Here is a 24,735-nt window from a genome sequence, read left to right on the forward strand (position 1 = left end):
GCTGTGCTAATTAGCCCTGACATAGAGCCATCTACCAGGTAAACATCTCAGGTTTGGTGCTGTCAGTCCTGTCTCAGACATCTGTCCCACCTGCCTTGGACCCAGACCATGGCTGGTGCACACAGAGGTACATTCCTTCAGGTTAGAAGAAGCAAAGACAGGCATGAGCTTTGCACACTGTATTTCAGTGCTGGTCTTTTATTTAAGGCCACTTTGTTCTGTAGTAACTGTGGTAACCCGGCAAAATGTCTGGCCTCAATATTGAGAGTCCAGAGCCCCCATGCTGACTCCAGCCTAGCCGGTACCATATAAGCACATGCCAGACGTTGCTGGACACAGGCATTCCTTTGTGGGAATACTGCTGGGCCATAGATACAAACTCTGCCCCACAGTGTATTTGAGTACTGAGGATTTATTTCTGAAATAAAAAGCCTTTCCACGTGAGAGATGTTCTGATTTAGCGTGACGACTTCTGCAGTGCGTTGTCACTGTTCAGCTGGTGGAGCTACCCTGAGAGTACATACATCCATTCCTGGGAAAAGATCCACCAGCGAAGTGAATTTTATTTGCTGAGCTTGTTCATATAAATTAACAGCAAGACAAACATCCAGAAGATAAAGAGATCAGACCCATGCTGCTGGTTCCCTAGCTCAGGATTGCTAATCCCACAAGGCCATTGTTTGAGGATGAGAATTCACTGCAAAGCCTGGCCAACTCTGCTTTCCATGAACAAACAGCATGTCTACGCTCTGGTCCTCTCTCACCTCAGAGATTTACACAAAGGGAGTGACTTTGCCTTCCTTCCCCTGCCTGTGTGAGTCAGAGCAAAGTGCTTTCTTCCCTGCCAAAAGCATAACCGCCTGTATCTGAACCCCTGCTAACTCTGCTTTCCTCTGACCTCCTTGCTGCTCATGGATCTCCACATTTTACTTGGGTTCCTGCCTCTTGCCACGCAGCTCATGTTGTGAGGTACAGTTTCACTGTCCTTTCCTGTTCTCAAAACACTTCTGTAAAATCAACTGCTCAAGTAATCCTTCCTTCATCCCCATCCTTTGCTTCTCCAGAACTTCAGCTGTGACTCTCATCTGGTTTGGTTTATCTACACTGTAAACCCTCATAGGCTGGAAGCGAGTTTCACCAACAACCAAGTGACCAGGGCTTTAAAAAGCCACCCGGGGACGCTAACTCTAAGATGAGAACTAATACCACTGCCATCCTGTTGCCAGATGTCCCACCTCCCCTGCAAGACACATGACACTCCTTCTTGCTTTCATGTATGGCTTTAAAGCTATATAAACAGATAAAATAATATTGCACAAGGATAGCCATGGGGCAGTTCACAGCTGCCCAAGCAGTTCTGATGGCTTCCTACGTTCTTCTCAGTGGAAAGCTTCCAGAGAAGCACTATATGACAACCTGAAGACACAGGCTTCAGTGAGGTCTGGAAGTGTACCAGGGCAGGAGCTATTTTTTCTGAACTAATGCTCAGAACACCCTTATAAAATGCTTTGACACAGCACTGTGAAATTCTTGGTCTTTGATTACAAAAGAGAGTAAAGGCACTGGACAGCAATGTTCAACAATGTCAAGCCCCAAGGAAATGTTTGTCAAAAGATGAAGCTTCAACAGTGCTGCGGAGTTTTAAATAAGAGTGGAAAATTTCACACTGCAAAGCTTGTGAAACTTCCTATTTTCAGCACGGTTCTTCCAAAAAGACTTTGCTTAAAAAGGCGTGCTTACCTTTGAATGTACTTTCAGAGCAATCTAAAAACCGTGGTGTCTTTGGTGGGCATGCTACCCATCTACATCACCACGGGCAAGTTAAGGGTAAAACCGACTTGATGGTCACATAAAAGGTGAAAATGTTTTCTCCAAAGCTTCTCCTCTTCACAAACCACCATTTAGAGTTCTTGCCTGAAGCTCCACGTCTTCAGTAGTTACCCAGTGTGGTTGAATTGTATATTTGCTTTGACTGGAGGGAAAGCCCCTCGTGATTGCTAAATCCTGATGCTGTGAACAGATTTCTCTGTAACAAACATCTGGCGCATCCTGTTACATGTATTAGTATCCCCCCAATTAGGACCCCCAGCACCAACCTAAGCTTTTTCAGCTGGCAGTTCTTGAGAGAGATAATGCCAGAAACATCTGCAAACACAGGCAAACCTTTACCAATGATACAGCAGGATTCCTGGACACCCAATTCCTTAAAAATGAGTACATCTCTAACTACTAGAACTAGTTATCTCTGCTTTCTACCTCGTGGCAGCAGGAGAGGGAACATTCTATTTAAGGTATGCATGTGGATGGCTCTACATCATCTCCAGATTATCAAAATACAACCCTGTCTATGGGTGGGTCTCTTCACAACCTTTCCTTCAGTCCTTTCTTTAGTTCCCAAGCCAGAACTGAACCCACAGGGTAGCAGATGCCTGGGGCCTTTCCAACTTCAGTCAGCATGGCTGGATTTGATTTCTTCTCCAATTGCCTCCTACTCAGATCAGATTTGGGGACGGACATGGGAACTCTTTACATGCTGGGAAGCCTTTTCAACTTCTTGCCAGTGTCTGATACCCACAGGGGAAATAAACAGTAGAAAAGCCATGGTAAGTTAATGCCCATTCCGAACTCTTGAGGCATCTGGCCTTCCAATCCAATTCAGATTGTAACTGACTGTGACAATCCACTCAATTACTACCATAAGTAAGAGTATAAGCCCATAGTCGGTCTGGTTTTCACACGCTTTTCAGACACTGAATGCTGACTTTCCCCCTATGGATTTCCCTATGGATTATGATTCTGGAAAAGGAGAGGTCGCTCATTTGCTATCTGTCGTATGGATCCGTAGCACTAAGATGTCTCTTGGCTAAGATCCTGCTAGAATGACTTGTCTCCACTGTGCTGCCAACTCTCATAAAACAATACAGATGGCAATATTTATGCTCGTTGAGTGGTCTTTGAAATGAATATGAGAGCAGCTCAGTAGCACTGGCTTTCACACATTTAGCAGTTCCACTCCTCAAATCTGCACTTAGCTCTGGCTCAGTCGGAGCCCTCCCTGCTTTCTATGGTATCCCTGTACTAGCACGGACTCCTCAATTTGGCCCTTAGGCAAGATGCTCAATAACAGAACTGGAATGTTCTTAATGAGGTTTGTTTTGGTTTTAAATTTGCCTAAAAGTCTAACACTTTTGCAGAAGAGCACTGTTAGTTCTAAGTGCAGATGGATCCGGATCATTTCCATTTCACTGGAAATGTTCAGCTCTGGATCTACCATTATGGTTCAAATCACCCAATATGTAGATTAAACTCTTCTCCTGGGAGACAGCAAGCCTTTTCTGGAGTCATGGGGCTTTGCACAGCCTTGATTTGTCCCAATATATCCACCACTAAATATGGGTACAAAATAGAACAAAGAGCCTCCTCTTAAGAAGCCTCCCTTGTAATTGAAGTTAAATGAATGGCAATCACTAAGCAGGGGGAAAAAGTTTCACTCAGGGGAAGAAACTCAAAAGTAGGTCTTCATTTTTTGTGGCTACTATGGAATGAATGGGAGTGATGTCAGATGTAATACAATACTGGAGTGGAAAGGCTAACAGAAAAAGACAGTAACACTGCACTGGCTAGTTCTAGACATGAGCTATCCATTAAACGTAAGTCAAACCCCTCAACTTAATTTTGTACATATGCCATCCCAACCCCCAGCCTCTCTCTGGGTGTTTTAAAGCTGCAAGAGCAAATTTGTCTTTTCAGAAAATAACCCCCTTAGAGGCAAAGACATTGTGTACTCAAGAGCACTGGCAGCTTCCAGTGGCTTCCACTCACAGCTCCTTGCAAAATTCCCAGATGAAGAGAATTTCTCCCAAATTCCCATAATCTTCATTAAAACCTTTCTAGTCTCCTCCAGTCCAGTCTATGAATATGTTCTATGCCCATGCCGAAGCCAACTCGTTGCCATAAAATGCCAGAGTTTTCTACTTGAGGATAATTCATTGTGCTGCTCCATGGTTGAGTCCAGAAGGCAAATACAAGGGAGCTATACCAGGATTCATTCGGTCCCTGACAATGCACACACTGGGCACAGCCCAGAGGAAGCGGGTGGCCTTCTGGTGAGGAAGCGAGTGTTTTCCCTCCAGGTATCTGTCTTGGGTTGGTTATCCTGGCAGAAAGAGGTCTTTGTTCTGCTGCCCTACCCAGCTTGGACTCTACAGGAGTTCAAAACCCATAAATTGAAGTGTAAAGACATAACGTCTGATCTTGCCCTCATACAAGGATTCTCTCTGGGCAGCTATGAGTGTAGCTACTACTTATTTACACTTGTGTGAGAAACAGTTTTCAAAGGCAGAGAGCTCAAAAGAAGCCTGTGTGAAAGTGTTTGCTTGTCCACGGCTGTTTCTACAGCGGGAGAAACCAAGTCTCATATCCTGGCCCCTGGGGAACAGGTCATCCGTAGCCGTACCCCATGGGAAGGCCTTGCCTTCATGCACTTACCTGACACAAAAGTACAATACAACCGGTCCTGACTTTTTGGGGAAGTCGTGTTCCAGCACCCGGCGGTCCAGCTGAAGCCAGTTCAAGTGTCCCCTGGCAAGAGAAGAGACAATTTTGAGCCCAGCACCAAAGAGGTTTCTCACTACTCATTACCATGTGGTCTGAGGTGCTACAGAAGATGAACTGAAGCGCATGCTATTTGCCCTCGGCTATTGCATGATATTTGAAAAACACACAGTAAATGTTTGAGGAGAGGAGGCAACATTTCAGCCTGGGAATCGAACAGCTAAAGTTCAATCTGTCAGGGTTAAAGCTGGCAGCGCTGAGCAGGCAGGACAGCCCAAAATGTTATGAGCTTTACCTTTTCATTACAACCCCCTGGAGCGGTTGTATCATTAAAAGTCTGTCAAGATTTTCATTAGAAATCCTTGCTGTTAAGAGTTTCCATGATGCCTGCAATATTTCACTCAAGGCTAAACCTCACTCTACAGCCTCAGACAGTTTATTTACCACCCATGTGCCTGCAATAGCCTCTCTAGGTTTGCCCAGCCTTTGTCTTTTCTCCTTCAGAGAACTCCTGAAAAACAGCTGCTCCGTGGAGCGTTCCAGCTCCAATTACCACCTGCTGCTTTTCTTTTGCCTAGATGGTACCTGTCGCTATTATTTTCTCCTATAATTTATCCCTCCGTGCCTTGCTGCTGGAAGCTTTCCTGGGCAGGAGCTCTGTTTTTTTGTCACATTCCCCACATCATAGAGCCCTGTGTGTGCATGAGAGGTATTTTATAAATACTGTTATTTGTGTTACAAGGGTATCTCACTGTCTGGCTGAGATAAAGGTCCCGTTAAATTAGGCACTGTGGAAATACACAGGGTAAAATTCAGGCCCCACCAAAGTCAATGGGAATTTCACCACTGCCTGCAGTGATACTAAGACTGCATCCTGGGAGCATTTTCATACTGATTTCAGCAAGACCAGATTTCACCCAGAGGGAGAGGCAGCCTTCACCCTTTGCCTTCAGCACTCTGCTGTCTAGACAAGCAAAGGGAGAGAGAACTGAAGTGATTTTAGGGGCAAGCTCGCAGCAAATAAAGCAGGAAATGGAACTCAGACATCCTGAGCTCTATTCCAATGCCTATTTGCCAGCTCCTGCTAATCCTCAAGGATAATTCTTCATTCCACTAAAAATGAAATAACGGGGAAAAAAAGGTCTTGGTTTAAAAAAAAAAAGAAAAAAAAGCTTTAAATTAACTTCTAAGGTTTCCATGAGCTTTGGTAATGCACCCTGTCAGCAAACACACTCAGCTTTCTCAGGGGTCTGATGGTTACTTCATAGCAGTGCTCGTGCTTTGGGCAACTCAGAAGCCCCTTTGGAAAGTAAGGAGCAACATCTATTTAGCAATTTAACCAGATTTGTAGCTTCCCAGCTCCATCTTTTCTAGAAAAATAAATAAGGGGAAAGTAACAGTTTCAGGAGGCTTTATTTTTGTCCTGAAGTGTGTTAAGTTCCTTTTAACAGGACTCGGGAAGGCTGAAATGAACTGTGAAGGCCACAGTACACATGGGGACCGAAACTAGACATGCTCACCCGTTCCTAGCCAAAGTGCAAACCGAGCATTTAGCCATGTAGGCCACGGTATGGAACACTGTCAGAGCAAGGAAAAGCCACGCTAAGCCTGACATCCTATCCCGAACCTGTTCAGCTGCATTCGTGTCACCAATGGAGCAGCCACCAGCAGCTGATGGCATTACACACCGGTTCCCACTGAGACTGGTTTGTTGACAATGGACTTACTGTCTACCTCTGTGTTTACTTAACGGTGATGTCTGGGTTTGCCTAGCATGCACAAGGAAGGGTTGGGAAGCCATGGTGCCCACAGCAATAATTCACTTCAAGGTATTTCTTACTTTGAAAAGACTTGCTCTTTTCATTCTCACTGCATTTTAATTTGAGAAACTGGTTGATATAATCAGCACAAAAAGAATATATGTATATATGTATGCATGCCAGGCTTCACATTTATGTCACACACGTACACGGCTGTGCATACTGAATAACACGTTTAATTGCTGCCGAGTTTTTGGGTTGAAGGGTTTCATTACTCTCATCTGCATGGAGCTTAAATCCAAAGCTCCTTCAGCAGAGGAAGGTCACTTAAATCACTGCCAGGAGCTAACTGCACACTGTACTCAATTACCACTTACAATCTTTCATCGCTGAGGGTTTCTGCGCTGCAGAGTGTCACCTCACTCCTTGTTTTGAAGCACGCATGTGTGACACGTAGAGAACAGCAGCAGCGAACACGCGCTGGCATCTGCCTGTGAATGTGGTCTGTCGGGGAGCCAAACTCCAGTGCCGTTACACCACAAAACGCTTTGCTCTGGAAGCTGTCTTGCTGTCTTCAGCAGAACTATTCATGGAGCACAATCCCGTGTAAGACAGGGAAAAGTAAGGGCATATAACCCTAGGCTTGTAGTAATCCTGACAGTTTTCATGGACCAATTTAGGCAGCTTACACTGGGATCCCATTCACACATGCCTATGTCTAGCTGGATTTCCTTCACGGTTCAATTTAGAGACACAAAGTACCTTTTGTTTCATTATTGCCATTGATTTGCTCATTTCGATATTTATATCTGTGTGTTCTGAAATAATGGTGGAAAGAGTTTTGGGTGACCTGTAGGGAGGTTGAATACTGGAAGCCAGATCATTTTTCTCTGTTGGTTGTACACATGTTGGCAGTTAAACTGGTGTGTCAATAACAAATACATAATCGCTTTTAGAAAAAAGAAACTGGGTCCATTTAGGTTACAGACTGAGTATGGATTTTGGAGCCCAGGGTTCATATTGTCGATTGCATGTAGTAGTTCTGTCTTCTTTTATCAGGGCTTTCAGTAAAGAGTGGTACATCAATGAGTACTTTGCCTCCAGGTGGTTCTGTCTATACAGTTTTACTGGTTAGCATCCAGTTCTCTGAAAAGCGTATCCACATTGATTTATGTTATAAAGGTATTTGGACCAATAAACCAGCTCACACCCCTTCAGTGTCAAACTCATGTTGAATTGAGTGGACACTGAGAAAGACCAGTTCACATAATGAAAACCATATATGCTATTTTATGTTTCCATCTATCACCACAGAAGCTAAAAACCCCTTTAAGCTCACAGTTTTTCTTGTTTAAGGTCTTAATCCTTCAACAGAAATATTTTGGGGGGTGAGGGGGACTGCATGAATTCAGCCACACAGCTACTGCAAAACAGAGGACTTGGTGACAAAGGAGCTGATCTAACGCTAGAGCAGGACATTATTCTGGGAGATGCACCCTCCATAGGACTCGCTCTTCAACCAGGACATGGAATACCTGGTCCCTTGGTTTGGCTCTGCAGAGTGGAAAGTTACACACACCCCTGGAGGTGAGATTATTCCAGGGAAGAGTGGTACCTCTCTATTCCTCTTCTACTCTTCCCTTGCCATCCCTTGGCCCCAGGATCCTGGGCTGAGCAAGAGTCGTTACCTAATCCAAGTGTAACACAAATAATAGGGGCCCAAATCCCTCACAGATTTGATTAGCTAGAAGCTGCTCTGCAAATTCTGCACTGGTGAGTGTGGACAGGCATCAGCTAAGTGTTTTGGGTCAGCTTTTGGTTGGGCCCATGGAAAGGGGGATCTGTAGGATGCAGAAGCTGGTAGTTCTCCATGGAGCGGGTGGCTCGCACCCAAGGACAAGTAAAGGATGTGGAAAACCCAACCTGTGTCCCAGGCAGTGTGTCTGCAGGCAGCAGAAGGGTAATCCTGACCACGTGTTCTCAGTGAACGCTGGCAAAGATGATGCTGAGGGAAACGGCGGTTAGTGAAGATTCATACTCAGCTGAACTGAATAAAAAAGCCCTTTCTCCATTCTTTCAGTGTTAATCAAACCAGCATGTAGCTCCTCTGGCTTCACGTGGAGCTTGGCCCCACGTGCTGTACAGGGACACCCTTTTGACCTGTGCTCTCCCGCAGTTAATGGCTCATGCCATAAAGTGTTCCTATGATCATTAAAATAGGAGGCGTTATTCTCTCCTCCATAATAGTCTGACAATCTAATTTTAGTCGCACTGAATGCAGTAATGACCCTATATTATCACAAGAAACTATTAAGTCGCCAACGCAAAGGTTGTTCCTATTGATTTTCTTCTCAGGTTGTCATGATAGAGCACAACTAATGAATGGAAATCCCCAGTCTAAATCATTTCTAAATAAATTACTCTCATAGAGCTTTTACTCTTAAATAGAGGAATTGATTTAATACTTTAGTGGCTTTTCTTCTTTCTGAACTTGCAATTTAGCCAACCCCAGACTACATTTATGAACCAGGCTTGTTCTGTTTTAGCTGGTTATGAGTTCCCTTCAAGTAAGGCACATGGAAACTCAGTGAAGGGTGAAGAGAAGGAAATCCCTGGGGGGTTGCGTCACAGAATGAAAGGATTTCTTTTTGTGTGCCTGGTCTGTATGAGCTGTAGGGCTGCTTTAGGTCCTCTGCAAACACACATTGAGAGGCTGATTTTCCTACTTTTCACAGAAAGGATTTTTTTAAACCTTCCATTTCACATTGCAGGTTAGGACCTGTGGTATGGAAAGCCCAGTTTATTTTCTGAAGGTGACACAGAACATCTATTTCTGAGATCCAGTCCAGCTGCCCAGGTACATTTTGTTGGCTGTGTTTAGTCAAAACAATTACTGTTTATGCCAACTCTTTTTAGAGCTTTCTTACAGCTGAGGAGGTTATATTGTACATGTATTTTTTGGCCAAGGTTTTTTCACAGCATTGAAGAAGCCTCAGTGCGAGTGTCAGGCTCACTATGGGACAGCAGAAGGGCTGCAGACCAAGCTTCATATGGAATAGGACTCACTGGCATGTTGCTGGGTCACGTTTACTAGATTTAATGACAGTCTCCCCCAATCATCTGGGATGGCTGAGCCCCTTGTAAAATGCATCCTGCTCCATCTTGATCCCAAGTCAAGAAGGTGACCAAGTGAGTAGATGCCATCACCTCACCCTTTGAAATCTCGTCTAGACAGTATGCATCCATATGTGTCTGCTGCACATCTACAAGCACTGCCTCGACAGCCTCTGTCAGCCTCTTGTCCTTCCTCCCATCACTAAGCCAGATCTTCGTTCCCGATGCTCCATGCTAAACCTGGAATCCCCAGGGGAGGCTGGGCTTTATCTAATTGCTGACACCTCCTCATTAGCTTCCCTTGCACTCCCAGGGGAGCCCTGTGCCCACTCAGCTGAGCTGAAAGCTGGGGCTTGCTCAGCTGCTATCTGGTTGCAGTCTGACACGTGTTTCTTGTTTTTAACCTGTGCTCCTAGAACTGTTAAGGGAAGATGTTGATGTCAGTCTGCTTTGGCTTCCCTGCATGGCTTCTCTGCACCCCTCAGGCAGTACCCACTGAGTAATTGCTGTCTCCGATAAAAAATAACAAGAAGAGTAACTTCCTCCTCCTGCTTTGCAAGTTGCCAGAGCCTTGTGCTGCTCCTTCTTTGAGGACCAGTCTCATTCATTTGTGCTGGGCTTGAGACCTCTTACAGAGCTGAGCTGCTTGTGTCAGTGAGATGGGATGGATTCTGGGGGATTCCTGTGATTTGGGTCCTGCTTCTGTGCCTGATGTTGAGCAACCCTGCACCCTGGGAACCATGTCCTGAGATGGCCTCAGGCTGCCCAGGGCAGGCACTTGCCAAAGGAACTGTCTCTAGTGAGATGATTGCTGCAGAGTTGAATGTGGATGTGTTTGTGCAATTATCCAGCAGCCGCTGATTACCTGATCCCAAATCATTATCCCAGCAGATACTTTACATTTTGCTGCCACTTCAGCAGGAGAACAGAGCTGGTTCAACAATACAGCTGAGTCAGCTGTTCTGGGAACACAGTGCGGGTTTGAAAAGCTTGGGGTTGGGTTTTTTTTAAACAGTATAAGTGTAGGAATCTTCTTCCTGATTAATGTACAGAAAATACCCCTCTCTACTGCAAAGCAAGGTGGGGTGTGGTGAGCATGCATGCAAGACACAGTCCATATGCCCAGGATGGTCAAACTACAGACAAGCAGCTGTAAAAAAGTATCAGGGATTGTGTAGCAGCACAGAAAGGCCACACTCTAGGACTAATCATGTAATTTGGCAGACCTTTAATGTTTTCCCAGTGCTAATTTTATACTTGTGTTTTAAACAGTGACTGGAAATGGCCTCTCTTGAGACAAACCCTCACATTTTGTGGTAACATTAGGACTCTGGGAGCTGGGGTTCAAGGCAAGCAACCAACATTGCCTGAGGTGACTGCAATGTCAGGGTCCCATCCTTTGGTTTAGCTCAGCCATGAGGCTGTTGTGTGACTCCTGCTAAGGGCAAATCCGTTCCCCAGTGGAAATTTTATATTTGAAATTGCTTTTCGTTCACATTAAATTTAGAAATCCCTTCTGTTCTCACATTTTCTTCTTTCTCTTTCTTAAGAAACTCTAATCTGGGATCTAAAACATTGGAAATAATAGAGTAATTTTGTGAGGAATTTTTTTTCCTTTCCTTGAAATAACTTAGCATTAATTTGAAGCCTGCTTGGGTGAATAAACTGATTAACACTTTAATTGAACAGTTCCGCCAATCTGGTAATAATTTTGAAGCAGCGAGTGGATCTTAAGCCCATGAGAGTTTAAGCTAACCTTTTACCAGTGCCAAATGACACCAACTCTTTGAAGGTGGGATTCAGATGGGATTGTTACTGCCTCTGTACACCTCTGGCAATGTTTAACTTGCTGTGAGAGGCCACCAGCCCTCTGAAGAAGATGCTGTGCAGGACAGACTCCAGTGCAAGGTCCATTCCTCCCTAGACCTTGGCATAGGACCTTGGTGTACACAGGTTTTCTGGGCTGGTCATTTTGCTTATGACAAACCCCCCAAGCTTTCCTGTGACCTAAGAGCTGCCTAACAGGTCTTTGATTTCTCACACTTACGTTTCATCCGTGAATGCAATTCCAAAGTACTCCTTCTCCTTCAGGTTGAAATGAGATGCCACCAAGTCAAGCAACTCCTTGGCCAAGAGCTTTGGCTGGAAAACAAGAATGAGAGCGAGTGATTAATGAAGAGAACTTAAAACTGCACTGTGCTTCTGGAGCAAAACACTATCCTGGAAGGTTATCCCTCTGGTGTTCAAGCTAAATCCACAAACAGCATTAGCTCCTTGAAATGAGCACCTCTTCAGTGCTTAATGTCTCCACAGGCAGATGACCTGCCGTTTGCCAGTGCTCAGATCTACCACGACCAGCTCACTCGTGCCTCTGATCACTTCAGTCGCTAAAGCTTTTTATCAAGGACCTTTGCAAACACGCTTCAGACACCCACTCACACACCCAGCAGAGATACATGCTCATAGCACTAAGAAAATAGAGTGCTGAAAGATAGGACGTGACAGAACCAAATGAGAAGTAAGTGACAGAACAAAACTGTTTCCCATTCAGTACTGCTTGTCATGTAGGGATAAGGTTGTGTCCTCACATTTAGGCATTTGGAAGGAAAGAGAGGGAAGTAGTGGACGCCTTCAAAATGCCCTTTGTGAGAGCATAAAAGCCAAGGTGAGAGATGTTCACCCCAAACAGAGGATGGTGCATTACTACCACAGGGCAATTCTGCCTTTTCTGCAAAACCCTGTTTGACTTTTAAGTCTAATGTTTCCTTCTCCCTCTGTGAATTTCCACCAGCTCCACTAAGCTCCTGAGTTTCCTACTGGGCTACTAAAGTCTTGGCCATAGCAGTTCTCTTGTCCTGACTGTCACTCGTAAGGATCAGGGGCACAAAGGATCTGGATAGATGCAGCCTGTGATCCCACAGGCTGTAGTAGCCCCAGAGCCTAGAGCTGCAATGGTTACAGCAGCGCTGGGACAGCTGGCATCATACATCCCAACAGTGTTCCTTAGTGACTGCTCACAAGGATTTGGCCTACAAATCTCTATGTTGCAAGCCTCAGTGAAAATAAAGCTGTCTGCAGGCTTGACTGCCCAATGACTCCATCAAGCAGCTGAGTCAGAGTTACCCCAGATGTGAACCTGTTGTTAAACAGAGATGAAGTGATGATGCTGTGCAGAAAATGAGTGATGGGGACCTTAGAACCCTGTTTTCCTAATTGACTCTCCTGTAAATACAAACACAGCCTGTGTTTAAAAAAAACCTCAACATGTACTTAATTTTCAAGTAGATTCATCAGACTCTCAACCTCTGTAAAAATATCCCTAAACCCAGCACTGACCTAGTACTGGATCAGCTGAGCCAGGCCTGAAATGCTTCTCTGGCCCTGAAATGCTTCTCTAGCATTCATGTGAGCATTAGTTAGACCATCCTCCACCTGTGGCGATCCTTGGGGTGCCTGCTACATCCCAGGGCAGTTACCAGCAATATCCATGCTGCTGCCATACACAAGGGGTAGTTTCTAGGTTGTGCCAGCAGAGAGAGAAGCAATAGCTGTGCCTAAATGCAGCACGAGCCTAAAGCAGCCTCCGAGTAGGAGACAAGTTGCTGTGTAGGAAGAACAGCCTGGCAGGTAGCGAAGAGGTGGGATGCAACAAGCTTCATTTTAATTCCCAAAGTCAGACTTCTCATGTCTGTGTTGTTGCAGCATGTCTACTGTTGGTGTTGTGGCTATGCTATCCAGACTCCTGAACCAGCTTCAGAACAGCAGAGCTGGTCAGGAGCCGAGCAGACCAGACACCGGGTTGTGATCGTGTCTGTGTCCCCTTGAGTCCCTTCAGGGACACAAGCAAGGAGCACACCAGCTACACCAAGTATTTCAGACTCCTCAAATACTCGTCTCCTGACATTGTGCTGGGTGCAATGGACATTCGTGGCATCCCTGTCTCCTGTAGGATGAACCTCCCTTTGCCAGAGCTTTTTATGGACAAGGCACAGTCTGGTACCCAGGTACTGTGATGAAGAGGATGGTAAGGCTGCAGCGTTAACTCAGAGATACACAGGTTCTGTGTGTGTACTTATGGGGCCAGTGGATGAGTTTTCAGTTGAACAACAGACAGATGCAAACTTTTGGAGGAGAGAAAGGAAGGGGGTTTGTGCCTCTCGATGTGCAGTCGGAGAGCCTAAGCCTTGCTGTTCCCCCACTCCTGCTCCTCTCTCTCCCAGTTGGAACAAACTCTCTCTGCACTAGACAGGGATTTCTGCCCAGCCCAGCACTACCACAAAAGGAGGGCTGGGAATGCATGACCAGTGATGGGTAAGGGAGGGCAGGACTGACCCCTCTGTGCCCAGGGCCACTGGCTGGGGCAGTGGAGGTGAGTCTGGGCATCCCTGTGACAGTGTGCATGGCAGGTGTGGTGTCACGTGGCTGGCACTGCCTGAGTCACAATGCTCTGGGATGACTCAGTTACTTCATAAATGTGTAATTGTGCTGCCAAGCAAGGAAGCAAGACATCAGCCAGCCTTTCTGGGTGTCCTACCTGAGAGGGAAAGGGAGGGGAAGGGTGGCAAAAAAGCATGCCTCAAATGCAGCAGCATTTTCCCAAACCTGGAATAAGCACTTGGAGGGGATAGGTTAAGCTTTTGTACTTTGCAAGAAAGCAGAACAGAGCAGTAAATAGCTGCTGTGCAACAGGCTGCCTGCAGACATGGGGAAGTGATGGGTCCCTCATCTTCAGCCACCCAGCACTGTCACAAGGGCCACTGAACGAGGCGTAAAAGCCTCTGGTGTTCAGCCATGTCATGGAGAAGTGATGCCTGGCATCCCTTGCCCCATGCACTGCTGCATCCAGCCCTGGGCATAGTGTGAGGAGCAGCACCTGAAAACACCTGCCTTATGCCACCCTCCCTGGAGAAAGATGGGTGAATGCAACGTGCTGCCTCACCTCTGCTGAGCAAGACCTGGGGACTGAAAAAAGCAGCAGGCAGGTGGTCAGCATGGCGTGACAACCTCCCCTTCTCTAGTGCCTGGTGGCAGATGCTCCTTTCCCAGCACAGCCCCCTCCTTGCCCCCCGGGCTCAGCAGGGGCACCATCTCCACTGCCCTTGCCTGGGGCTTCCTCCAAAGCCCTCGGTAGCAGATAAGGGAGGATAACCCTTTGCCTTGCAAGATAAGGGAAAAGAACAATAGATGCAGACCCAGCACTGGAGCGGTGCCAGGTCAGTTACGGGCCCAGCATCCCTGAAGAGGCTTATGGTGGTGAACTTAAGCCCTGCTAGTCCCCTCCAAGATTACTTTCCATTCTCCTCTTAAGCTCTGCAAGGTTATTGTCCTTTCCACTGGGACGAGTCCACTGTTCTCCCAGCACAGACCGGCAACCTGAATCTTCAGAGAGGGCAGGAAGAAGGTAGTAGCAAAGGCTCCTCAAGCCAAACTGGCAGAGCAGGGATAAGGGCAGGAAAACCCTGCTGAGCCCAAGCTGAGCTGCAGCCCCCGTCCCCCTCTCTCCGGAGAGACCCACGCGCTCCAAGTTAACGGTTAATCTGCTCGCTGTTGGCGATGGGAACGGCTGAGCAATGACCTCCTTTCATGTGAGCCATGCAGACAAAGCACTCATTAGCGATGCCTGTGGCAAGTTGTTTTAATTCATTATTAATTTCTGGACTTCATTTTCCAGAGGGATATTCATTTTGCATTAATAAAACTTCCATCACAGACACATCGAAGAAGATGAGTGCTGCTCTCTGAGAGCAGGGAAATCAATGGAAAGTGGGGCCCAGGACCTTCTGCATCCAGTATTTTTTACTAGAGAACGAAATGTTATTTTTACTGGAGGAATCAGCAGGGCCCCAGTTGTGGTCCCTGCACACCAGAGCCATGGCCCAGGGGAGAACAGCCTGCTCCTTGTGAGGGCTCTTCCCCTGCCAGGAGGAAGGGCTGGGAGACCCACACTCCCACAATGGAATCTCTGGCACACACACTAGACTTTTTGTAGGTAAAGACACTGTCCCTGAAGCTTTTCTACACAGGAGTAAGCCCCATGCTCTCACAGCTCTGGACTCCTACCTGTATTCCCCAATTCCTGGGACAAGTAACACTTTGCAACCAGGGCTCTCTGGACTTGCAAACATGAGGGCACTTTCCACAAAACTCAGTACCTCAATACTGGGTCGATGGATCCACCTGCCTGGCATGATGGCATCAATGCATCATCCATGGGATTCCTGGTCATCTGTAGGGTGGGCAACTCTTCTGCGAAGTCAAACCTGACTTGGAAGTGCTCTGATGCTTCCTCTTGGAGAGGAAGGAGAGCAGAGGCTCATTAGGGGCTGTCTCCTAATTAGTGGAGTGGCCCAGACAACCTTCACTGTGCCCTGGGCCATGCCTGAGAGGTTTATCTGAAACGCTGTGTGATGCTCTGCAACTGCAAGTCACTTCTGCCTCAGCAGAGCGAGCACAGGGCACGGCTCTTCTACAATCCCAGATCCTGGAAGCAGTGAACTCATTCCCTCCCTCTCCTCTAAAACAACTTCAATTGGTGCAAGTGATGACTTCAAGGAACGGGAGAGCTTTGTTAGTGGTGTTGGGAGGTGGCAGGGGAAGAACTGAGTCTCAACAGCGGCTCTGTGACCTGAACCTGCACCAAGAAAGCCTATGCAAACCCACCAAAAGTGCAAGTATGGGGTTGACAGTCAGCTGGCTGACAGTCCCAGGGCTGTGTCCCTGCATTTCCATGAGCTTAAAGAGCCTCTCAAATCCTGGGCTGCAGGCACAGCCTGTGCTAGAGAGAACCATACCAAGAGGACTTTGGTGCATGCAATGCCCAGGCTCTGCCTTTATCTCCTTGGCTCTATTTTAAGGAGCATTCAGCACTGACAAATTAACCACAGGGGATGGGTCCCTCTTCCATGCACCTCACTTCTCTCTGCACAGAGACACTGTGGAGAGGTGCAGTTTGTACAGGCGCCTCTTCCCAATTAGACATGAAGGCAACTTCCCTGAATAAAGGCAGAGCATAGCACTAGAGGCAAGTGAGGAGGGGAAGGGCAGCCCCAAGAGTGCCTTGGGAAGGGAGACGGAGGCTGCATGAGGGATGGGGCATACTGATTCAATGTTAGAAAGCCCTGAGTATCACAGCTGTCTCATGTATTTATTGGAAGAGTTCTCATTAGTGTAACCCCACTAACAGGGGCTGCTGGACCCACTGGGGGAGTGGGCTGGGAATCTGCTCACAGGAGACCTCCCCAGTGCTGGAGAGAAGGAAAGGAGGAGGTGAGATGCAGGTGATACAAAGCAGGGCTTTGCTCATAAGGTGACATGCAAAACCCATTTTGGTGCCTCCTCGTGCTAGATATTGTCACCATCACACAGGTTTAGTGATGATACTGCTGTGCTGGCCACAGGATGGGAGGAGGATGAAGAGGGATTCTAGGGAAAAGAATCTCCTTGTATCCTTGAGGAAGCTTCTAGGGGCAACTCTGCTCATCCTAAAACAGGCTGAAGTCCTACAAATGACTTTCTCCAAGAGGGCTTGGTGATTGACTCAGCTGAGGATCAACTCTGTGAATATCTAACCTGACTCTGACCAAATCCTGCCCTGAGAGGCCAGCACTGCCATCTGAGGAGGGTTTCCTTGGGGGCTGCAAACCAAGTAGCTCCAGTACCACTGTGGGTGCAACTGGGAGCTCATCTCAGCAAGCCATGGGGGCCTCAGCTGTCTCAGTGCCTGAGGAGTAAACATCTGCCTGTCTCAAAATCAGAGAAGAGCATGGATTTCTCTGTAGCTTGAGCAGACATTGTCAGTCATCATGGAAAATACAGCAGAAACACAAGCATTCTAGTGTTAAATATTCAATATAATTAAAAGACAATGTTACTGGGATTTGAGCAGCCCGAGGAACTCCAGAGTCGTGTGTTTCCCCAGTGGAAAGATGGGCTGCCCACTCTTGGGAGAGAACCGTGTTTCTCAGTGACAGCTTCCCATTACACTTAGAAATGAGTGAGTTATAGGGAGAGATTATCTATCCCCAGTCCAGCAGTGCCATGAATAAAAAACAGATGACATGGTATTAGCAGCTGCTGGTATGTCCCTAGAAAGGCAGGAACACACAAAGTATATTTTATTGTTTTATGAACTGTCAAACAAGCCTGTCTATTCCCCCCAACCCCTCCCCCATTTCATAGCTTTTCCCTAATTCTCCATGGCAGAAGGTTCTGGGAAAGGCATAGTTTTAACCTACAGGCAGACACGTGCTGCCCAAATCCACCCAAAACAGAGACATACTGAACTGTGGGATCCAGGTAACCAGATCACATTTGGTAACGCCTCATTCCATTACATTATAAAGACCACTACCAGCCCCTGCCTCCTTGCTGGAGGGACTTGCAGCAAGACATATCACGAGAATGCAGAGTGCTGCAATGCTAAAGACTGTTTGCAGTACCAGTGCTCAGCCAAACGAATTTTGTGCTGATAACCCAGGCTGTGGTCAGGCACAGGCTCCAGGGCTGCCTCGAATTGTTGCTATATAACTGAGGGTGTACTGGTGCAGGCTGGCCCATTGGCACCCTCCAAGCCAAAGCTAGACCAGATGGAGTCCCAAGGATGGTCACCCTGCTTGGGGGGAGAGGGAGTTTTCCCCCCACCAGGAACACAAGCTGGGCTGTGCCAAGTGGCTTCCAGCCCAGCCAGAGAGCCACGACCTATTTTATTTATGAGAGCAGGCGTAGCAGATGCTGCCTGGTGAGTTCCCCAGCAGGTTTGGTTTCTGCAGGACGGACGGACCGTGATATGTGCCTACTTCAAACCAGCCTCTTGGGTTTCACTGCCTCGGTGCAGTTTTGCTGAAGGCTCAAAGGTTGGACATCTGAAAAGCATCTCTTTGGAGGCTTCAGTTGAAATATAGGGTGGTGTGTGGTGTGGCCAGACCATGAGCAGGAGAGGTGAGGTGGAAAAATAGAGTAATTCGTGCCTTGGCTGTGCCCAGTGTGGTGCTGGTGCCACCAGGCAGGGCACAATGCTCCTTCATCAGTGGCTTTTGCCTGTCTGTATAGAGCCTTGGCAGCGCAATTGGAAGGAAATAAAGGTTGCAAAAGGATGATTCACACACAGTTCTTCCTCTCCACTCACTATTATCATTTGCTAATGAAGCAAAGTGCAGGTGCTCTTGCTGAATTAGATCATCTTCTAAAACTGGCCACCAAATTGTGCCCTGCCACCTCAGAGATAAGGGCAGTAAAGGTGCCTGTAAAGACCCTTTTAGTTCCCACTGTTTCTCCAGGGGCTGGTTGGTCAGTGGCCAGCAGCCTTATCTGCTGAAGGCCAGCAGCACTGTACACCCCTGTGCATTAGGCAGTACGTTACCCTGCGATCGTTATGGTGGTTACCGACCGTTAACTCCCTCCCACCCCTGCTTCCTTGTGTGTGAAACACCCAAATCTCTCATCCAGGGTTCCATTGAACTGTCACTCACTCCCCGATGTTCTCCTTGTCAAACTGGCTCTGCCAACAGCTCTGTCACCCGGCTGTTTAACCCATGTTACGCACTTCAAAGGGAAGAGGAACCCAGAGCCACTGCATCCGTGGCGTTATGTAAATACCAAACAAGGGCCCTTCCAGTGACTATCTTGTCTGAATGCAGCGTAATAACGTTGTACAAACCCGCTCAGGCTGAAGGTTTGGGGCCGTAGGGGGTTGGAGCTTTGCAATTCCCCTTACGGGATAGAGCCGCCGTTCCTCAGCGCTGCCTTCCTCTGTCAATACATGGAGCGCCCATAATCGAAGCAGGCTGGGGATGTAGTTGGGTGAAAAAATTATTCATTGAAATGCAAGATGCCTGGCAAAGGAATGTCTTGCTTTTTATCACCAAACAGATGAACTCCATCAGTGTCGGGGACCGGCGGTGGGAACGCTGCTTGTGCTGGCACAAGGCAGCACCTCTTCCTGGAGTCAGCGGCTGGCTCTAAAAAAAAAATCTCTTTTTCTTCATTTACATAGGAAAATGAGACAACTTGCCTCCAGCAGCCTCTCTGGGAACCTGGAGGGTGGTGACAAAGCGCCATTGATGTTTTTCTTGGAAAGTCAACACCCGCAAGTTGTGGGAATTAAGATTTATTAGGGTCAGAGAGACAAAGAAAAAAAAAACCCTGAAGTTTTTTTAAAAGTCTGTTTGGTAAAAGGATTAGAAACACCCTACTGACAAGTTGCTTTAGGAATATTCACAGATAGCTGCATTTCTGGGTTCAGTTAATACCTGACACTCAATATCTTAAGTCAGAAGCCATTGCTGACACTCTCTAATTCCCCTACATATTAGCAGTGTGAATCTGCTTAAATATTTTTGGAGTCAGAGAAAACAGAGAGCATGAGCCAGCCAAGCCTGCATGGCAAATTCACGTCAAAACCAAAATGAGAAGCAGTTGGTGGGAGGAAAAAGACACTTTTGGGTCTGTAGCATCCCTCCTCCCCTTCTTGCCCGACACAGGGGCAGCTGCACGCTTCCCCCATTCAGATGGGGTCTGCATCGGTGCCCACTGACCCCATTTATCTCTCTTGCCTTCTGTATCATCCTGTGACACTGACAGTGTTTTCAGGTGACTGCATCCAAAAGGGCCAGCCAGCTGCTACTGGTGCTGGGACGGGAAATCTGCCCGTCTTCACTGCTCCATGCTCAGACCTTACTCTCATGCATGACAAAAGCCTCAGCGCTTCCCTCTTTCCTCCCTTAGCCCTCTGCCTGCTCATCTCCTCTCTATCTGATGGAAACAGCTAGTGTCCCCATGTACAGGTGAGACAGCCGGACGATGCACCAAGGACAGAAGGATGAGTTTTGGGGCTGACACACACTTTGTGTACATGTGTTTTTCCATCCGTAGACCTGAAGCACGAGGAGACTTGGTGACTGCTTGGAGCATCACATTTCACCTGTGAATCTACATCACTGTTCTCTGCAGGGCTGGGGATAGGGAGAAGATACTGCATGTGGCATACAGGCTGATGCCCTGAGCTGCTGCTGCTGCTTGGGCTAGGATCAACACACTGCAAGGCGGGACATACTGTCGACTGAATATGAGTCAGCAGTGTGCTCAGGTGGCCAGGAAGGCCAACAGCGTCCTGGCTTGTATCAGAAATAATGTGGCCAGTATATCCAGGGCAGTGATTGTGCCCCTTTACATAGGGACATGGTTTAGCATAGGACAGCAAAGTCTCATACACTCAAAGGTCTTTTCCAACCTTGTGAATCTGTGATTCTGTGACTCTGTCTGCCTGGGATATCCCCTGTGCAGTCTGGACATGCTGGCTAGATGGACATCACCTTCACGAAGCATCTGTGCCAGGTCCACTGTCTCCCAGTGTACCTCCTGTATGCCAGAGTGCTGTTGTATGCATGCACAAGCGGCCCCTTGCACGGGATTTCCAGAGGCCTGAGAATCGAGGGCAAGTGTTCGAAATCCTGATGCTCCCTGGGTGATATTTCTGGGCAGTACAGGAGGTTGTGCTGGGGAACCTCATATGCAGCCACCCTCGAGTCCTTTCCAATTGAGTAGTGCCCAGGAGTGTGAATCAAGTGAGAAGATCTGTCCAACCGCAGAAGAAAACCCAGATTGCGAGGGCAAGCAGACACCTTTTCAGGAGAGATTTGATAGAAAGTGTGGAATTCCTTATGCTGACTGATGTAAAAAATTGCTTTTGTAGCGCTGCCAAGGTCACTGCCGGCTCAGCTAATCAGCCATGAAAACATCACTGAAGCAAGTTAAACAGTTGCCCCGAGTCAAATCGCGCAAGCAACTTTTATTATTCTTTATTTAAACTTTCTAGACTTGTTTGTGGATGGTTGGAGGAAACAGATCCTTCCTCTATTATCTTTCTTTGGGTTTCTCCCAGAACCTAACACAAGACCAAATCTGTTTCATCCTTCAGAAGGCACTCCTGAAGACAAGCCTGGCTGCCTGCTTGCTTCACCGTGTTTACTCTAGCAGACGTGGTGCTTTCAGGAGACTCGCTCTGGGAGGTTTTACAGCACTGTCAGGAGCAGCATTCTGTGGATTAGTATGGCTTTAGTGAAAAATCCACCCCGAATTCGACAGTTTTGACTGAGACCTTTTTTGAGGGAATTTAGAGCAAATTTAATGAGGCACAAACTCAGGAGGACTGATGCAGAAAAGGTACTTGCTTATGTGAGCCCAAACTGTTGACGTTCAAGCAAATTCAGTTCCCACAGAGCAGAAAAAGCCCATTCCCAGCTATGACAGCTCGATTCACTAGCTCTCCAAATAGATCTCAATGTCTTGATCCTATTAATGAGCTATTCAACAGCTTCCTGCCTGCATGAAACATCTATGGGATTTCCATGGATAAACAAGACGAGTATGGACAATCAATCGGCAGAGCAGAAGGAAGATACCCACACACAGGAGGACTTTGCCCTGGTTGGAGACCATCTGTTTCATGAAGACTATACATTTCATGTAAGCAGAAGGCACAACAATCTGTGCTTCAAAGCAAGACACTGTTTTCAAGACATTTAAGCATGTCCCAGGTCACCTAATCTCCAGATAACCTGGACCAGGAGTATTTGGCACTTGGATTCCTGTGGTTTAGCAGCACTGGCTATGTCAGTACTAGTGAAGAAGGACATAGCATGGACGTGTCTGATCTCCAGCCTGCAGCATCATTTGTACAGTGCTGGCCTGTGCCAGCTGATGCTCTCCCAGACAATGCCTGAGCACCACTTGGGGAGACTGAGGGGAGACCTTATCACTGCCAACAATTACCTGAAAGGAGGGTGTAGAGAGGTGGGCGATGGTCTCTTCAGCCAAGTAACAGGTGATAGGACAAGGGGAAATGGCCTCAAACTGCGCCAGGGCAGGTTCAGATTAGATGTTAGTGAAAGGTTCTTCACCAAAAGGTTTGTCGGGATGTGGAACAGGCTGCCCAGGGAGGGGGTTGAGTCACCATCCCTGGGTGTGTTTAAAAAAGAGTAGATATGGTACTTAGAGATATGGTTTAGCATAGGATGGGAACGGTTGGACTTGATGATCTTAAAGCTCTTTTCCATCCGTGTGATTCTGTGATTTTGTAATTCTGTGCTATGGAGACTGGATTAGATGGGCCTGACCAGTTGGAGATTGGTGCTAAATTAATATACAAACTGAAGCAGCTCAAGATGAAAAATGTCTATGTTGTGGAGTTTGGAGAGTTTGTGTACTGGGCTTTGGCTCAAACGCCTGTCTTAATGCAAAGGGAACAGACCATGGCTATGGCATTATTCACACCACGCTGGGTTTAAAGTTCTATGGGCTGGTTTATGAAAGCACTTCCAACATGACAAATTAATACAGCTAATCTGTATTGCAAACGTTTAGCTTAAAGTATTTCAGGCTGCATGTGTACTTGCCTCTCACTTTCTGGAGGTCTCTATAATTTTGAAAAAGAGTAGTCAACTGCTGCAAGAAAGTCAATTGTGTTTCAAGTCATCCGACTGTATCACATGTGGCAAATCAAACTTCGAACATGAAGCGAGCTTCAGAGCCAACTTTCTGTGGCAGGAATCCATTTCACACTCAGCTGACAACAGGGTTTGATAGGAGCTCGGCCAGTGTGAATAACCAGCTGCCTTCTATATACATTTTGCTTTGGTAGCATCTGTTGAAGTTTTATATTGCTGAGAGATTGCTGGTTTTCTTTTTAAGCTTTAAAGCTACCGTGACAAGGTCAACAACAATTTTTTACAGAGGTCAGCATTTTTATTTTGAAATATTTGATCATAATTCTATCAAACATTAAAGAAAGAGTTTGGCTAGGGCACATAATGAAATTGGACAGCTCATACAATCCATTTATCTTTTCAACTGTAAACCTCTGAAGCGCTCTAGTTCATCCAGTTTCAAATCAACTGTAGAAATGTCCATCTCCCTTCATCCAGCCTCCAGAAATTGGTGCTGGGAAATGCTCTTGATCTCTTATTGCTGATGTGGAAAAGGAAAAATAATTTCCCAAGACATACTGGCTTAGCTGCATTATTATGTTCTATTTGCTTTTTAAAAATCTCTCCTGAATAAGGATGTTTATTTCCCTCAAAGTCACTCCTTTGTTGCTTAAAGTATTTAATAAGCTAAGTGAATGCTTATTTTTGCAGCACATCTTTGAACCACATTAAAATAATTTACAAAAAAATAAACATGCAAAATCCACAGGGCCACCTTATGAATGGTGATAAGCTAGTTCAGATTTTAGCAAATCCAATGGCAATAAAAGTAAATAAGAGCAGTAATAGGTGCTAGGTCTGACACAGAGAATTAGATCTTCTTGCTTTATCCTACAAGCCATTTGCGAACACAGAGAAACTAATTAAACTTAACGAGAGCTACATGCTCATGGTGCTGAGACTGGGGAAGGGAGATGCCTTCAGAAGCATAATGGGAGCATTGGCTTTTGTGCATTCATCTTCTTTATCCGCCCTTATACCTAGGGAAGTAAAGAGCTGACTCTACTGTTAGATCCTCCACGCAAACAGCAATATTAGATACTCCCTTCCCTAAAGAGAACTACTAAAGAGCTTGGAGTTGAAGCATATTGGTCTTCCTGGATGCTCTCATCAGTTTAATTATCTGTACTTATACAGTTGCTAAATTAACAACATACCACAATGTTTTGAAGCTTCTGGCTTAACACACTCAAATGTAAAGCAATGCTACACATCAGATGGACGACTCTTCCCCTGGGAAGGTCAGGAGAGAGAGGCTGAACCTCACTTGCCAGACGTTGGTTATGTTGCTTAATGCTTGGTGGCAAAGCTCAGATGCTGTGGGGAGGTGAGTGGTCAGAGACAGCAAGGAATGGGAGAGCTAACCAAACTGCTTTAACGTTGAAGCTGAATAAAACAGTGATGCGTTGTGCAGGTCCAGCTCCCAAGGCACAGGAAATCAGTGCTGCTCCACTTACATCCCCACTGATAGTCTGGCCTCTAATCTCCTGCATGTGAGTGTGGTCCCCAGGTTCACCAGTGATGGCTAAGAGCTGCCTGGGCCATGGGACAGGGTCTAACACACCTTGTCCTGCAGCAGAGGGGATGCCCTCCATTCTCGGTGAGCCCCCAGTGGAGTCTTTGCTTCTTGAGCTAGCAGAAGGTGCTGAATATAATCAAGGCTTAAGCTTGTGCTAAACCCATGGTTATTTCACATGGAATGGAGTAGTAAACACCTTGTAACCTACAAAAGGACAGAAGCTCCTAGATTAAGTACTAACTGCAGTCTACCCTAAGGAGTCCATACATTCAGTGCCTATATATGGAGCCAACCAGCTCTGTGTGTC

At 46.7% G+C, this 24,735-nt stretch overlaps 1 protein-coding gene across 1 annotated transcript in view; it reads right to left on the bottom strand.

Annotated features, from left to right (window-relative positions):
• Positions 1-24,735, bottom strand: part of FRMD4A (FERM domain containing 4A) — a gene marked incomplete at its 5' end in the record, with an annotated part of 377,986 nt that overhangs the window by 87,504 nt on the left and 265,747 nt on the right. Inside the window, 2 exons of the mRNA XM_084266245.1 lie at positions 4,489-4,581; positions 11,476-11,570. Of these exons, the coding sequence (XP_084122371.1) occupies positions 4,489-4,581; positions 11,476-11,570 (188 nt within the window). The remainder of the gene's footprint in view (positions 1-4,488; positions 4,582-11,475; positions 11,571-24,735) is intronic.

The sequence above is a fragment of the Gallinula chloropus genome (genome assembly GCF_964237585.1).
Source record: "Gallinula chloropus genome assembly, chromosome: 1".
In the NCBI taxonomy this organism is placed as follows: Eukaryota; Metazoa; Chordata; class Aves; order Gruiformes; family Rallidae; genus Gallinula; species Gallinula chloropus.